This window comes from Balaenoptera borealis (genome assembly GCF_965194805.1).
Source record: "Balaenoptera borealis genome assembly, chromosome: 3".
Lineage (NCBI taxonomy): Eukaryota > Metazoa > Chordata > Mammalia > Artiodactyla > Balaenopteridae > Balaenoptera > Balaenoptera borealis.
In genome coordinates, this window is record NC_138866.1 from 25163250 (window position 1) to 25180100 (window position 16851).

Consider the following 16851-nt stretch of genomic DNA (forward strand, 5'->3'; position numbering starts at 1 on the left):
GAGAAAAGAGAGAGAAGAGAGAGGAGAGAGAAGATAGAAGAGAGAAGAGAGAGAGAAGAGAGAGAGAGAAGAGAGAGAGAGAAGAGAGAGGAGCGAGAAGACAGAGAGAGGAGAGAGAGAGAGAGGAGAGCCGCGCGCCCCCGCCCCGCGCGCCCCCGCGGCCGCCGGAGCTCCCCTCGCGAGCCCTGAGCGCTGGCGCGGCCGGGCCTGCGCCGCCGTCCCAGCGCTCCCGCCCCCGGAGGAGGCGAGGCCCGGCGTCAACAGACTCGCCCGAGCGGGCCGGGAGGCGCGAAGGCGCCGGGCGGAGCAGCCTCGGAGAGGATGCCTCGACTCCCCGGCCGCGCGGCGCTCCCCCTCTGCGTGGTGCTGCTGACCGCGCTGCTGGCCGCGGTGCGAGGGCTCCCCCTGCGGAAGCCGCGGGGCCCCGGCTGGAGCCACGTGAGGCTGGCGGAGGTGAGCGGTGGGGCGCGGGCTGCGGCGCGCTGGGTCCCTGCTCCCCCGGCCCCCAGCTCTGGCTGCGCGGGGAGCAGGACCGGGACGCGAGTGGCGGCCCCCGAGTGCGAGGGGCGGGACCGGCCCGGACGTCGGCGGGCACCGGACGGTGGCCAGGTGCGCCGGACCTGCGGGGAACACCCTTGGGCTGTGAAGCAGGTCAGCCTGGGGAGAAGCGTCACTTCTGTGCTGAGTGAGGTGCGCAGACACCCTGCAACCGCCCGGCTTCCTTTCCCTTCCGCCCTCCGCCTCCCCGCGGCTGCCTCGCCCTGAGCGAAACTCTCCTGCAGCCATGCGGTTCAGGTGCGCGCTCCGAGAGGAGTCCGGAGGATGCTCGAGGACCGCAGCGCTTTGCGGAGCGGCGGGCGGTTGTTGCTGAGGTTCCAGCGGTCAAGTGAGCCCCTGGTGCAGCCTCTTCAATCAAATCTTCAAAGGATTTGGGTCCTTTGGGGTGTGAATTGAGAGAAGGTGAGGTAGTAAGTGGGGGCCTCCAACTTGCTGAGTGGGACCTTTATATCATTAGGTACTTGAACAAGTAGAAGAGGTAGCTAAGAGGTAGAGGAGCGCTTTCTGGGGATGGGGAGGGGCTGTGAGTGGGCTTTTGCGGGCGACTGAAGACAGAGGAGTGAGACCAAGAGTAGTTTAGACACGAAGAGAAATCACCGTCTGTCAAAACCCGCGTCTCCCGTCGCCAGGGGTCAACAGTCCAGCCGTTCCCTCCTGGACCACAGCGGACACAGCCCCATGGGGACAAAGCCCGCCAGACTTGTTCCAGGGTTCGCAGGAGCAGGCCTGTGTGGCAGGGGGTCCTGGCCTCTCAGTGCACGGAGCAATTCTAGGAGGAGGCCAGAGTGGCTCTTCTCGTTTTCCAGATGAGGACACTCAGGGCCCGAGGAGGGTGCAGGAGAGCAGTGAAGTGAGCGAGAGCCCCAGCCCCAGCTTGGGGCCCTGTCAGTGCCCAGGCTGCTGAGGCCCTCCAGAGGCAACGGGAAGAAAGCATGTCCCCTGCATTTTAGGGGGGGGTCTCTGTGGACCCTTGTTTGTCCATCTTTTTTCCATGACTGCCCTCCCTCCTAAGGAGATTTTTAGACTCTATTTGTTCTAAGTGCCTCCCCCATGAAATTTTAATACCACAGATATGCTCTCTATTCATGCACTAAGGCCCTTTGGAGTGTTACAAACCATCGTATTGCAATAATACTTAGATTTTTTTGCCTCCTCCTCCGAGATCTAATTTTTGCCCCTGTTGAGAGTACATCCTGTAGACCAGGGGTTCTCAACCTCCGCCCTACCATCATCTTGGGGTTATACAATTCTTTGTTGTGAGTTGTAGCATCGTAGGATGCTTAGCAGCATCTCTGGCCTCTACCCACTAGATGCCTGTAGCACCCACTGCCCAACAGAGCCAGACGTTATTCCCTGTGGGATACCCCCTCTTCCTGCCCGTTGTTGGGGGCCACGGCTGAAGGCAAATCCAGAGGAACTGAACAGCCTCTGGCCAGTCCACTTCCTCAGTGGAGATGACAATGGAAATAAAATTAATTGAATTGGCATTTTTTTCTACTCATTTGGCATAAATACTTTTTTACTTACCCCTTTGATTGTAATTATTTTTAATATGTTTGCCCCTTGACTTTGAACTTTGTTCTCCCTCCAGACCATTCTTCTCGCTCTGAGAGGTCAGAACCACTGGAAAGCTGGTTGAGGGAGAGAAGGAAGGTCAGGAACTGGGGCCTGGAGGCTTGGCTGCTCAGTGGTCCCAGGCAAGTCCCAGCCTCACTGGATCTCAGTCTCCTAATCGTCCCTGCCCTTCTCACCTCACTTGGTTGTTACGAGGATCAACGGGAAGGATGGATATGAAAAGCAGAGCATCCTGTCCTAGTGTTTTGTTCATTCGACACATTCCGCACCCCAGAGTGGCAGGCAATGAACCAGAAAGTGCTGCCCGTGCCTGGAGCTGGCAAAGCACAAGGGTTAAGAGCAGACTCTCTAGCCAGATCATCTGCCTCAAAACCTGCTCTGCCAGCCCCCTGTGTAACCCTGAGCAAGTTCCTTCACCTCTCGGATCCTTGGCTGCCTCCTCTAGGAAGTGAGGGTGATACTGGTACCTCGTGGTTGTGAGGATTCATTGGGTCAGTACCTGCAGGGTGATCGACAGCACTGGCTTCATAGTTCATGGGGCCCAGTGCAGAATGAAAATGTGGGGTCTCTAAGCATTTCAAGATGGCAACAGCAGAGCAATAAACCCGGTGCAGCGTGCTGTACAAGTGCACAGGTCACGCAGCATGAAGCCAGCCCTGGTGCTTGGAGGGTGTGCTCTGAGGTAGGTCTCCCTCCCAGGCCAGGGTGGGCTGGGTTAGAACAGCACACACCAGTGAGGAGGGTGACGTCCAGCCCCATTCCTCTGCCGGTGGTCCTCTGGCCTGTCTGGAGAGGCAACTGCCTTTGAATGATGGGGCTCCAGCACCTCCGGGAAGCCGAGGTGACTGTGTGTGCAGCCGGGCTCTGTAGGGATGCGCCCGGGCCTCAGCAGTGGCTGCGGGGAGGAGAGGTGCTGGACTGCACCTGGCAACTGGATTTGATTATCCGGAACAAGTTTATGACCCCTGAGAGGAGGCAGAGGGGAGAAGGGAGAGTGGGGGGACTGTGAGGGGAGCTGAAGCAGGTTAGCAGGCAAAGCTCAAGCAATGCAGTAAGGGTTTGTGGGTAGGGGGGGCTCTTATGTTAACTGGAAACACATGGGTCAGGGCTGCCCTGCCAAGTCTGGGAGCATATGCGTGGGCCCGTGTGTGTGTGTGTGTGTGTGTGTGTGTGTGTGTGAGAGAGAGAGAGAGAGAGAGAGAGAGAATGAATGGTGGGGACATATCTTGGTGTATATCTATATATCTCATGTTTATCTGGGTAATGACACCATCCCCAAAAGAATGGAGCTGTGTATGTGTACACGTGTGAAACTCTACATGTAAGCATAAAAGATGTGGGAGGTGGTCCCGTGGGATAGGGCAGGTGTTCTTAAACAGGCTGGAGCCTCAGAATTTGCTTCAGAATGTCATGGAAATACACCGCCCAGAGATCTGCATCAGTAGTGGAGGGGGGCAGTCTTCAGACCAAATAAGATGTAAAGAACCAACACCGTGCTGGTGAGAGGGGTGCTGCCCGCTCTCTCTCTGAGAACTATCTGTCACCACCTCTAGGTAACACTCACTGCATGTGCCAGGTGCCGTTCTAACTCAACAGCCCTATGAGACAGGGATGGCCGGCCCTTTCCCTAATTTACAGGAGGAGAATCTAAGGCAGATTAAGTAACCTGCCCACGGTCATACAGCCAGTAGGGGTCCAAGTTGGGGTTTGATCCCAGGTGATGTGGCCTCCAGCCTGCACTCGTTACCACCACCTTCAGGGGCCAGACAAGAAGGTGAAAACCGAAGCGCTTTTTGAAGGCAGAGGGGGTTGCGCTTGAGGGGTTATTGGCCTGTCTGCGCAGGCGCGTGTGCACCGATGCCTGGGCGTTGAGATCCGGCAGAGCTGAGTTTGAACCTAAGCTCCCATAGTGTAACCTGTGAGACCGTATGTAAATCCCTTCCCCTCTCTGAGCCTCCACAGCCTCATCGTTAACACAGAGATAGTCACACTCACCCCTCATCACTGCTGGCGTTCATTCAGTCACTCAGCAATGATTTACTGAGTGCCTGGAGCGTGCCAGGCACTGTGCTAGGTGTGCGATACAGCGTGAACAAAGCAGACAAACACTTCTACCTGCATGGAGCTTACACCCTAGCTGGAGTAAGTGTCAGAAGGTATGTAAAGGGCCTGGTCCAGGCGTAATACGGAAGATGCGCTCAGACAGTGCTTACGCGTCAGGGCTCTGAGTGCTCTGCCCACATCCCTGCAGGCCTCACTTCCAGTTGCCTGAGGGCTTTTGCTGGCACTAGGGCCTGCTCTGAGCTGTGCAGGGCCAGCCCGAAGCGCCTGGAGTGCCCATCCTCTCCCCCACCCAGCCTCCCTCAACCGATGACTGATGGCATAACTGAGGTGCCCAGTGGGATGCACTCCAGTTGTGCACCGTGGTCACTGGCTTCATGGAGCATTCTTTATTAGCTGCCTCCCTTCCCTGACTTGCTCCCCCACTCCCTGCTGGTGTCTCCAGGGATCACCTTCCAAAGGAACCACTTGCCCTTGAATCTTTGTCTCAGGGTCGGCTTCTCAGGGAACCCAAACTAAGATCAGATGTCCCCCTCTGCTCCGGGGAGTTCCCCAGGGGCTGACACACAGGGCAGGAGGCTCCAAGAGAGGAAGGGTGGTGTGTGTGGCTGTGATGTTGAGCCAGGGCTTTCTATGGTCTCTGCTCATCGTCTGGTCCGACTGGGCACCAAGGTGGGGAGGGCTGGAAACGGACACTTTGAATGCCTGCTTGGTACCAGCTCTGTCCCATCACTGTCTCCATTTTACAGATGAGGATGCTCACAGAGGTTATGTCGCCTGCCAGGGTCCCACAGGTCAGAAGCCAGGCCACCACTGGCATTCAGACCCAGGCAGCCTGACTCTAGAGCAGGGTTTCTTAACTGTAGCACTGTTGACATTCTGGGCTGGATAATCCTTGCTGTGAGGTTGTGCTATGTGTGCATTGTAAGATTTCTGGTTTCTACCCACTAGATGCCGGTAGCACCCGCTTCCCCGCCCCAGCTGTGACAACTACAAATATCATTGCCAAATGTCCGCAGATGAAACCTGGTGTTTATGCCCAGGAGCCTGGGGCGTCTAAATCAGCCAGAAAGGCTGCAGACCCTGAACTCCTGCTGCCCCAAGTCTGCCTGTTTCTGTGCCCAGAGGCTGCAGACAGAGGAGCTGCTGAGCAAAGTCGTGGGGACAGTTAGGGCTTCCGTGGAATTATGGGTGGGAACTGCTAGGAAGGTGGCATCTGGGGATGCTCCAGGCCTCCAGGATTGGCCAGAGAAGGGGTTGGGTTGTTCCATTACTCATCTATCCATCTTCTGCTCATCCGTCCTGGCTATCTGGACCAGAGCACTTTCACTCATCGAGAGACTCTGGGCCCCGGTTGAGATGGGCCCACGGCTGCCCTGGGACCAGGTGTTTAGTGCAGGAGCCTTGTTTCTTTTGGTTCTGTTTTTTGTTTTGTTTTGTTTTTTTGGCTGCGCCACATGGCATGCGGGATCTTAGTTCCCTGACCAGGGATTGAACCCATGCTCCCTGTAGTGGAAGCATGGAGTCTTAACCACTGGACCACCAGGGAAGTCCCAGTGCAGGAGCCTTGGAGCCAGGCCTCTGGGGACCACAGAAGGAAGGGGTCAAAGGGGAGAGACATGAGAAACAAGACTGATTCAGCCCCTGATTTGTGAAGTAGACTCTCAGCGCTCTCACCTGCAGTGTTGGAGCATGATGGTTAAGAGTGTGAGCTCTGGCTGCCTGGTTCAAATCCTGGTTCTAACAGTAAATGTCTGTGTGACCTCAGGCAAGTTACTTGCCTTTTCTGTGCCTTAGTTTTCATGATCAAAATGGAGATGACAGCTAGCCCTTACCTCTGAGGGTTGTTGGGAGGATGAAACAAGTGATTTAAGTGTTTAGAATAGTGCCTGGCACACAGTGGATGCTGTGGAAATGTTTGATAAATAAAATTCTGACAATCCTTCCAGGTAGGAATTATTATTCTCATTTTGTTGATGGGAAATCATCAAATTGAATGAGCAAGTAAGAAGGAGAGCTGGGATTTGAACCCAAGCTGATCTGACTCTCCAGACCCTTGTTTTTCAGCCGTACCACACTGCCCGAGGTATGAGGTGGGAGGTGAGGTCCAGGCTGTGGCCTGGGTGAGGCAGGGTCCACAGGCCCCTGGCCCCTGAGGCTCACAGGGCAGCTCTGGACCTGGGCAATGGCTGCAGCCTGGAGGTAGGTGCTGACCCAGTGCTCCACTGTCTGAGCAGGGAAGGCCAGAGCAAGAGTCAGAGACATCCAGGATCTGCTTTCGCTTATTATTTGAGCTGCATCAAGGACAGTCCCAGTGTGGACCTCATGGCACTGGCTGGTGGAGGGAATTAACTGGCAGACAGACGCCCACACAAGCAGCCTGGAATAGGAAAAGGGGCCGGGCCCCAGGTGAGCAGGCGGAAGGTCAAGGATGCCGAGAAGTACAGCCCCCGCCCGGATGGCTTGGGAAGGCCAGGTGGCAGGGCACTGTGCTGCGGGGAAGGGCCTGGGCCTGCTGCCCACGGCCCTGTCGGCCTTCCTGAGCCTTCCTGAGCCTTCCTGCCCTGACGGGGGAGGGCCTGGGTGTCTGTCCTCTGACAGGGGCCCTGGGGGATTCTGAGGCAAGTGTCTGCAAACTGCACTTCGGAACCACCGCCTTAAACATCTCACTTCCCCTCTGGGCCTCAGTTTGTTCATCTGTGAAATGAGCAGGTTGGGTTGTGTTTCTTCCATGTGTAGAAACTGATTTGAGCCCTCCTTCTCGTGCCTCATGCTGGCATCATTTGCCCAAGCGCTTTGGGGACGCAGTCCACCCTCTGAGGTGGTAAAGAAGACATGTTTGGATACACGGTCGCAAGGCGAGTTTGTGACCTGGTCTGCCCCCAGGGCTCCCGAATCTCCCCCTGCTCCCGCCCCCCACCAGCCTTTTCCGGGTTCGCATGGGCCCTGACCTCAGGCACCCCTCCCTCCCATCTCTCCCTCAGGTCTCGGCCTCCCCAGACCCCAGCTCTCCTAGAGAAGAAGAGACCCCTCTGCTCTCCAGAGCCCGCCTCCAGGCAGGGCTGCGCCGACACAGACGCTGGGCTCTAACTGAGCCAGCAGCCCTGACCCTGGACAAGACCTCCTTGCCCGGGACCCTGGAGGACGCTCCCTTGCTGCTGGAGCTGCAGAAGCTGCCGGGATTGGCCAACACAGACCTGAGTGCCCCAAACCCCAATATCCAGGTGAGAGCTCCAGGGGGGCCGTGGGCCCAGTGGATACCTGGAGAGAAGCTGGGCTGAAGAGCTCAGCTCTGAGGTCAGGCGTCCCATCCGGTATTGCTTGGAGGACAGGGGTCCTGTGCAGGTCAGAGAAGGTGACTGCCCCCGCCCTGCCTGTGGAGCAGTGGGAGGTGGAGGTGCTCCCCCCTCTCTAGCTGCAGACCGTGAGCAAGTCCCGTGGCTCTCTGAGCCTCCATTTCCTAGACCATAGCAAGGGGCAAACAGCACCAACCCGGCAGGGCTGTCATGAGGACCAGACGAGCAGAGAATGTTTTGGGAGCTGCAGGAGATTCCTGGAATATGGGGAGAGGTCTAGTAGAAAGGCTGAAGGTCTGATCATCCCCCAGGCCCAGCCCTTACTGCAGGCTCCTGGCGAAGGACGGGGTGGGCTGGTGGGGCGGTGACCTGCCCACCAAAGGGGCTTTATGGGAGAGAAAACTAGAGGGGTTGGTGGAATTCCAGTTTACATACTCCACCGTCAGTCCCGAATCCCTAATGACAATAATTCCTGCATTTTGTGTACCATCTATAGCTTACAAAACACTTTCACCAAAAGAGAAAAAAGGTCACAAAAATATAGAACACACAACGTTCTAAAGTTGTTTAAAAGTGTGTGTGTGTGTATGTGTGTGTGTGTCTATATATCTAAACTTGGAAGGTTAATCACCAAAATGTTACCTGTCAGAGATGGAATATGGGTGACTTCCATTTTCTTCTTTATATTTTGCTTGTTCTTTTCCCCAGATTTTGTTCTGTGACCTCATATCGCTTTGTAATAGCCAAAAGTGATGTTTTTAAAGTTCACTTTCACATAAATGGTTTCACGTTACTTATTTCCTGTCCACAATGTAGTGGGTGAGAGCCCTCCCCAGGGCTGTCGTGGGGATCTGCTGTCATTTGGCCTCATTTTCCGGCCCTGGAACGAGGAAATGGAGGTTCAGGGCGGTCAGTGGCCCCAGCAACTGGGCAGCCTGTGGGCTGGTGGAGCCAGAATTCAAACCCAGCTTTTCTTAAATGAGTGGGTCTCCACCCTGGCACATGTTAGGACCACTACGCCTGGCCCTACCTCACACCAGTTAAATCCGTGTCTGGGGTGGGGTCAGGGGGTCAGGAATCTCCAGCAGATTCTGATGCACAGCCAGGTCTTAGACTGTGACCCTGTGTGCCCGGGGAGACCAAGAAGGTGGACCAAAAGAATGGGCTGGTTTGGAGAAAAGGTTAGGCCTTCCCCCTGCCCCTGCCCCCAGGCTTGTCATCTCCCCTGCCTTTGGAGTCTGGCTCTGAGCCTTCCCTCACTGGCCGGGTGTGTCTGTACCTCTGCAGGTGACCATCGAAGTGGTGGAGGACCCCCAGGCTGAGGTGGAGATGGACCTGCTGGCTGAGCCTAACAATCGCTGGTCCCAGGGTGCCCCCAGCTGGCTGCCTGCCAAGGAACTCTTCTGGCCCCTATTCTGGGGCTACCTGGAGGGCGAGGAAGGGAGGCCCAGCCTCAAGGGCAGAGCCCCAGGGGAAGAGGAGGAAGAGGAAGAGGAGGATTACCCTCCAGAGTACAGTGAGAGTGAGGACCAAGAGGACAGCGATGGGGAAGACGATGACGCCGACCAGGAGCGTGGGTTCAGCGGGGCCGCAGGAGGCTGGGAGCAGGGCTGGCTGTCCCCCGGGGACCGGGCCTTCAAGGAGCCTGAGAGCTACGGTGAGCTCCCCCATCCTGACATCCCCGGCCCTGGAGGTCCTGAGTGGAAATGGGGGTGAGAGCTTCCTGGGCAGGGGCAGCTGGGGAGAGGCCTGGAGCTTAGGCCTGTACAGACACCATCATCAGCCAAGCATTACCCATAGCTTGCAAAGTTTGTGTTTTTTTTTTTTCAAACATTTGACCCTCACAACAGCCCTGAAATCCCCTAAGCAGAACAGACATTTGTTAATAATATATATATTCATATCTGTTTCCAACAAATCGAGAAATATTATAAATCCCACCACTCACAACTGACCTCATCTTCAGATTGTGTGAGTTTGAATCCTGGGTCTTCTGCTTACCAGCTAGCTGAGTGACCTTGGGCAAGTTAACCTCTCTGGGCCTCAGTTCCTTCTTCTCTAAAATGGAGATGGGCACAACCCTGACTACGTAGAATTGGGTGCAGAGAGTAGTAAGTGAGTTAATACTTTTAAAGTGCCAGTGCATAGTAAACAAAGTATTGGCTATTACTTTTTTTTTTAGAAAGCAACATAACAACATAGACTATTCAGAAAATATCACCTAAAGCCTGCCCCCCGTCCCATGACAGGCATTTTTTTTTTTTGCATATTGCAGTTTCAATTTTCCCTGGGTACAGACATGTTTCACACACAGTTATAGCACTTCTCCCCAGAGCCCTGGTGTCTCATCGTTGGTTCAGACTAAGTCGTAGCAGGCTTTTTCCATTTCACCAAAGTCATGTAAGCTAACAGGCAGAATTTTCATGACTTTCAGCTTTTCTTCCATTGATTTTCCTTAAACACTTGGAACCAGCCTGTCAGGCCTGCCTGGGAAGCGAGGAGAGAGCTGGGTGTGTGTGTCAGTACTTTGGGGGTTCCACAGAGAGCCCTGGGTCTCAGGCCCGCGCAGCCAAAGGCCTGTGGGTGCTGTCGTGGTGCATTTTGGGTCCCTCAGACCAGGACGTGGAGAGCAGGGACATTCTTTAATACCCCCAGTGCCAGGGAAGTATTGTCACCCTTGGTTTTGATTGACATAAAAACTGTAGCTCAGAGATGTAGGGGGACTTGCCCAAGGTCCCCTCAGCAGTGGTCAGGTGGCCTCCAGGTAGCTTTACCTCTTCGTTGCTGTGTGGGCACAGAGTGGGTGGCTGGGAGTTGTGACACCTCCTGCATTTTCCGGGTGTTCACCGCACAGGGGTACCCAGATGAGCAGACGAGTGGGGCTGAAATTCAGCCCATGCTCCGTCCGCTAGGGGCGTCCTGGCCCGGGCCGTATCCTCCCAAGGAAGGGGTGCCTTCTGCTAATTCGCACCAAGGCACCCCATGGGCTCTGCTCCCTCACCCCTGGCTCCCTGCCTTGACCCAGACTCTGAGCTTCAAGAGGAATGGAGCCCCTGGTCTCCCTGCAGTGGGAGCTGCGGCAGCGGCAGCCAGCAGAGGACTCGGCCCTGTGGCTACGCCTGCACTGCCATCGAGTCCCGTGCCTGCGACCTGCCCCCCTGTCCTGGTGAGACGAGCCCCAGCTCCCGCAGAGGGAGCGGCTTACACGCTGGACTTGGTCCCCTGGGAATGTGGGCGTGTAAGCCTTGTATAGGGTGGGCTTGGGAGAGGGGAGGCAGGAGGCTAACACACACGGTGGTCCTGCCCCGTGCCAGGCCTGTCCCAGATGCCGCGGGCACCGAGAGCCTAGTGAGGGCTGGGCTCCCCTCGGGAGCACAGAGGTGCCCTGCGGCACCACCAGCCTGGCCTCCTCTCTTCCCAAAGGCGCTGAGGACAAGGACCCCTCAGGCTTCCCCAGTGAGAGGTGGCAGCCCCTGGCCCACAATGCTACGGACATGCTCAGCCCAGGTCAGTGGGGGGCTAGGCCCTGCCCCTGGGGGTTTGGGGGAAACCTCTCTCGGGGGGGTGGAGCCTCACTGCACGGGCAGGAATCTTGCCTCCATCCACTGAGGCGGAGAGTACGCCTTCCAGGTGGAAGGTTAGCCTCCCCGGCAAGGGGACCGTAACATTTCCAAGCCCCCTAGCCAGGCCCATTGGCCTTTCCCAGCCTGATATTCCTGCTGGGAAGAAGGTCTTGAGGGGAGCCCAGAGCTTGGAGATCATCTAGTGGGGCGTACGCTCCCTGGCAGCAGGATAGGACGGGGACATTCTGGCTTCCACTCCCTGGGCACTCTTGGAGGCTCCTGGCAGGCTCTTGTCTGGCGAGCAGTTGCCCTCAAAAACAGGTCAGGGTCCAGAGCTCCAGGACTGCTCCTTTCGGCAGCTTGGAGCGGGCCGTGCTTTCCCCAGCACGCTCCACATCTGTGTCTCTTGCACCCCACAAGGAGGCAGGCAGCTGCCGACAGCCCCCTTGCAGATGGGTCCTACGCTCAACGCCGCAGACGCTCACTGAGCGGGGAGGGTGCCCCCGGCCCTGTGTGGGGCAGGGGATTCCCAGAAGACCAAGCCCAGTCCCTGCCCTCAAGGGGCTCAGGTCTTCGGGGGAAAGACACACACAACCAGCTTAGGTACAGCACTGCCAAGTGGGCCCAAGGGTCTGCAGCAAAGAGGGAGGAGCAGTTCGTTCTGGGTGGCCAGGGTCAGAGGCCACATTTTCCAAGGTAGGGAGAGGGGAGGAGGGCAGCATAGACAGAGGGGTCACAGGGGGCCCAGAAAGACAGAGTGAGCCTGAGAAAGGCAAAGTTAAGAACAAGAACGGGCCAGTGGTGAAAACAGTGGAACATTTTCTTACCAGGAGGCTAAAACTGCTGTCCCTGCCCCCACCCACCCCAGCTCGTTCCCCACGATCCCAGGACCTTTCCCGCCATCCAGCATCTAAAGGGACAAGGCCTAGCTCAGCAGAGGGCCTGTAGGCCCCTCCTCCAGCCCCTTGGCCGACGTCCATTCGGCCACGGCCTGTTGCTTCAGCTTGCCTGGGTGGTGTGTGGTTGCCCTTATCTGTCAACAGTGGCAGCCAGGTCAGACTGCCCCCAGCTCTGCCCCAGGTGGGTCCTTCCCCTCCTGCCCCTACGGCCCTACCAAGCCACAGCTTTGCACCAGCTGGGGCCTAGGCCTTCCCCCTCCGTGCGTTGGCCCTTGACCAGTCCCCCCTACCCCAGGGGCTGACCGGTCCCCTTCCCACGCTCCCCTGCCCTCTGCAGATGTGGACAGCTGTGAGAAGTGGCTGAACTGCAAGAGTGACTTCCTAGCCAAGTACCTGAGCCAGGTGCTGCGGGACCTGCCCAGCTGCCCGTGTGCGTACCCGCTGGAGGCCGTGTCCAGCGCCGTGAGCCTGCAGGACGAGCACCAGGGCCGCAGCTTCCGGTGGAGGGACGCCAGCGGCCCACGCGAGCGCCTGGACGTGTACCAGCCCACGGCCCGCTTCTGCCTGCGCTCTCTGCTGTCCGGGGAGAGCAGCACGCTGGCCGCCCAGCACTGCTGCTACGACGCGGGCAGCCGGCTGCTGACCCGAGGCAAGGGTGCCGGCGCGCCCGACCTCGTCAGCACCGACTTCTCGCCCGAGCTGCACTTCAAGGTGGACACGCTGCCCTGGATCCTGTGTAAGGGGGACTGGAGCCGCTACCACGCCGTGCGGCCCCCGAACAATGGCCGGGCCTGCACGGACAACCCCCCCGAGGAGGAATACCTGGCGCAGTTGCAGGAGGCCAAGGAGTTCTAATGAGGGCTGCTGTGCTGGAGAACTTTCCTCGTGGGCCGCTCACCCTGCCTGGCCCAGACCTGGTGAGGCCAGTCTGGTGCCTCGAGCCCTCTGCCTTCGAACCCGAGGCGGGGAGGTCAGCACCCCAGGTGTCGGTGTGGGGTTGGGGAGAAGGTTGAAGCGTGTATAAGGCCCAGGGTGAGAGGAGGGAGCTCAGCTCCCAAGGCCCCCGGGGCTGCCGGGAGATGCGTATCTGTGGCGGCCTTACCTCTTGCCTGCTGGGAGGCGCTGTCGCAGCCTGGACACCCATTGTCCTCCCTCTCCCTCTGTGCTCAGGTGTGCGCCGGGCTCTCCACACACCCTGATTCCCGGGACCTGCGGTGAGTCACTTAGAGCCCCAGCCCTGAGGGCCAGTCTCGTCGTCCCGGCCCGCGGGCCAGCGGCCAGCCAGCCCTGGGCCAGCAGCCCTCCTTAGCGCTGAGCAGTTGCACGTGGCCCGCTTGCCCACCCCCGCTGGGAGGGTTAACCTCAGCCCCGAGCTGCCTTTCGTTGGACACCACTTTAGTCTAGGGCTGAAGGCCATCAGTGGGACCATAAGTGGATAGACAGGCCGTGGCAGCCAAGACAAGGCAGGATCCAGGTGCAGAACGGATCAATGAACTCTGGTCCCTTTCTTTGTCCAGCTCACCTCTGTTCTGTCCAGGTTGTGGGAATGTGTGGGGCTGGGAGTTCACAGCGCCCTGAATGAGCACAGCGGCCAGGCTTGGGGTGGGTTCAGAACCAGCCCAGAAGGATGTGTCATGTGCAGGGTGAGCTGGTAAATCAGCTCTCCCGGGGGGGTGGCAGGGGGACAGCCCCAATTTGTAGCATTTGGGCAATTTCTGTGGTGTAAACCTTCCCACCGTGGCCCACTTCAAGCTCGCAAGGTGATGTTGCTGAATGCACTGAGCTCAGGGTTGGGAAGAGATGCGTATGATCAGCTCTCCCAGCACATCTCGTGCCCCTTCCCTGCCTCTCCTCACCCCGCTTCTCCCCCTCCCCTCTGCAACCACACTTTCTTGCCTTCTGTGGGGTCGACATGCTGATATCCCAACTGTCTCTGTTCATAAAAGCCTCCAAAAGTAGGGAAGTTCAGTCCTAGGCCCTAGGCAGCTGCCCTGAAACTCTCTGGGAACCTCAGCAATAAAGCACTTTATTTTCAAATTCTGTCTGATGAAGAATTTGGAGCCCCAGCAGAGCAGAGGGGCGTAGGGAGCCCTTGCTTGCAGTCCCAGCCAAGCTCCCCTGGGCTGCGTTTGTGATTACCTAACCCTGCTGGGCAGGCAGAGCTCCGGGGTGCAGAGTTTAGTTTAGACTAAACATCAGTTAGGTTATCTTTACTCGGTTATCTTTACTCAAACTCGTGAAGGGTTACCTGGGAAGCAGGGAAGAGCTAGCAGGACCTTAGGGGCACGTTCACGCCAAGTCCTTTGGTCAGATAGATCGAGTGCCCTTACACCAGAGGAAGTGACCCCCACTTCCCCAAGCAACTTGCTGCAAGGGGCTCCGATGCGAGCTGTCCCAAGAACTACACCTGTGAGAGAGGTGGACCCGCCCTACCTTAGTTGGTACCCTTACCACACACTCCACTGTCACTTCTGGCATCTGGGGAAGTCACATCAGGAAGCAGAATGAGACAAGGTGTGTTCAGAGTCACTACCTGGAGAAACTCAGAGAGCCAGATATTTCCAATTACATCACACCTAGAGGGAGGTTTATTAGTCTGGTCCTGGATCACCGCCTAACAGCACTCTGGGGCAACTAGAATATTACAGGGTCAGAGAGGCCAGGATCTCAGGTCACTAGGTGGGAGCCAAGTTCCCTTCCCTGTCTCTTGTCTGGGGAATTCAATACGATTAGCACAGGAATGTTTTAATTATGTTTTAGCTGAAACTTAAAAAAAAAAAATAACAAGATAGAGATATCCCGGAGTCTGTTTTCACAGGAAACTGCTAATTCCCCTCCTTTCTAACATAATTTACCTTGACACTTAAACACACTGTCTAAATTTAATCTATACCTAATGCTTTGTCTATTACCCAAACTGAACTTAACCAGCCCCATTTTTAATCTAAGTGACATGCTAAATTGCTACCACGTCAGGCCACAGATGAGAGAAACTAAAGAAAAGGGAGCTGGAAAGGAGCCTTGAAGGGGCTGGGGCATTGATCAGCTATAAAATGGTGTTTATTCAAACTGTACAAAGGAGAAAGAGATGCTGTGCAGGTGGCTGCCGGCTTAGGGAACACCTGTGTGTGAGGAGAAAGAGTCACAGAGGGGTCACTGACCCTGTTAAAGGGAGGATTTCAGGAGCCGCTGGTATCAGCCAGGAGAGGCCCATGAAATCAGAGAGGACCCTCCCCGGCTCTGGTCCAGTGTAGGCCGTCCTGGCTCACCTGGCTATTCTTCCCATCCTGGACACCAGGAGCCATCCGTGGCTACGCATCCAGCACGGACCCCACAGCTGTTTCTAACTTAGCTGCCCCGGCCACCTGGATGTTTTTGCCCCATTTTTCCTCCTCTGGGTTACCTCGTAAAAGGTTCTAGGCTACGCAAGACTGGTCACGTTGAGAGCTTCCCTGGTGGCCCAGTGGTTAAGAATCCGCCTGCCAATGCAGGGGACACGGGTTTGATCCCTGGTCCGGGAAGATCCCATATGCCATGGAGCAGCTAAGCCCGTGTGCCACAACTACTGAGCCTGCACTCTAGAGCCCACGAGCCACAACTACTGAGCCCGTGTGCCACAACTACTGAAGCCCGCGCACCTGGAGCCTGTGCTCTGCAACAAGCCACCGCAATGAAAAGCCCACGCACCGCAACGAAGGGTAGCCCCTACTCGTCGCAACTAGAGAAAGCCGGCATGCAGCAACGAAAATCCAATGCAGCCAAAAATAAATTAAAAAAAAAAAAAGACTGGTCACATTGAATTCTTACTAGGGTTTAAAACAACCAACAGTACAAACCTGCCGGATCCTGCTGGCCTCCCTCGTCTCTTGGAAGACAGGATGTCTCAGATCCTTTGTCTCATTGTTCACAAGAGGGACCCAGATGTGCTTCTTTGGCTCCTCTATTACAATTAGATTTTCTTAACATGTTGAAGTGCTTCTCAAAATTCACCCCTGGTATCAATATCACCTGGGATATTAAAATGTAAGCTCACAGGGCACACCCCACACCCACTAAGAGTATCTAGGGGTGGAGTCCACTTTCCTGCATGTAACAGGTTCCCCTCAGGTGGTTCTTAGTTAAGAACCCTTGGCCTAGGATTTGCAATTTGGCCAATTAACCAGATTTTCAAAAGATCAATTCCTGCTCACGGGAAAACGTGTGGGCTTGGGAGCCCAGAAGTCAGCAGGTAACATGTCACCAGGGGCCAGTGCTTCTACATCCATCTCTAATGCTCTTATAGGTACCTATTATACTACCCATTTTACACGAGGAAATTTGCCCAATTTGTTAGCAAGTGACACATTTACAATTCAAACCCAAGTCCAAAGTTCTGTTTTTAGCTCTGTCATTCTGCTTTTTAGGCTCTGATGGCTAACCAAAATGTTATCAGTGAAATGGAAGTGGTGAAAATTGGAACAGCCGTCAGTACTGGGGATATGAATGTTACCGAGCTGTCATATAACAGGAACTTTGCCTGGTGCTTTGGTTATTACTAAGACACTTGTAAACTTCACTTCAGATTTTTCCTAGGTATTATGGAATTGGTAACTCTCCCGCCAGGTGTGAAAGGGGTCCTTTTTTGTCACTGGTCTCTGTGTTAGAAGGGGTCCTTGATTTGCTTTTTGTTTTTGTTGATTTTGGCCACGCCGTGCAGCACGCAGGATCTTAGTTCCCTGACCAGGGATCGAACCCATGCCCCCTGCATTGGGAGCACGGAGTCTTAACCACTGGACTGCCAGGGAAGTCCCAAGGGGTCCTTGATTTGATTCAAGCTAGAGCACAGGTACTTTATCAAAAAGTATCTGTTCGGACCCCCAGGAAGCAGATATAATGCCGAACTAGATGCAAATTAGTTCA

General features: G+C 56.0%; 2 protein-coding genes across 4 annotated transcripts in view; one reads left to right on the top strand and one right to left on the bottom strand.

Annotated features, from left to right (window-relative positions):
* Window positions 1-16851, bottom strand: part of TMEM63C (transmembrane protein 63C) — a 452188-nt gene that overhangs the window by 132010 nt on the left and 303327 nt on the right. The gene's annotated exons all lie outside the window — the stretch shown is intronic.
* Window positions 322-13989, top strand: ISM2 (isthmin 2; the record flags this gene model as incomplete). Of its 3 annotated transcripts, XM_082384723.1 has the most annotated exons (6): window positions 322-453; window positions 7179-7418; window positions 8778-9147; window positions 10516-10656; window positions 10914-10997; window positions 12290-13989. In XM_082384723.1, 6 exons carry the CDS (start codon window positions 322-324, stop codon window positions 12805-12807), a joined length of 1485 nt encoding a protein of 494 aa, XP_082240849.1. In that variant the 3' UTR covers window positions 12808-13989. The 3 variants fall into 3 exon arrangements, with proteins under 3 accessions (XP_082240849.1, XP_082240850.1, XP_082240851.1); XM_082384724.1 differs by lacking the exon at window positions 10516-10656; XM_082384725.1 differs by lacking the exons at window positions 10516-10656; window positions 10914-10997.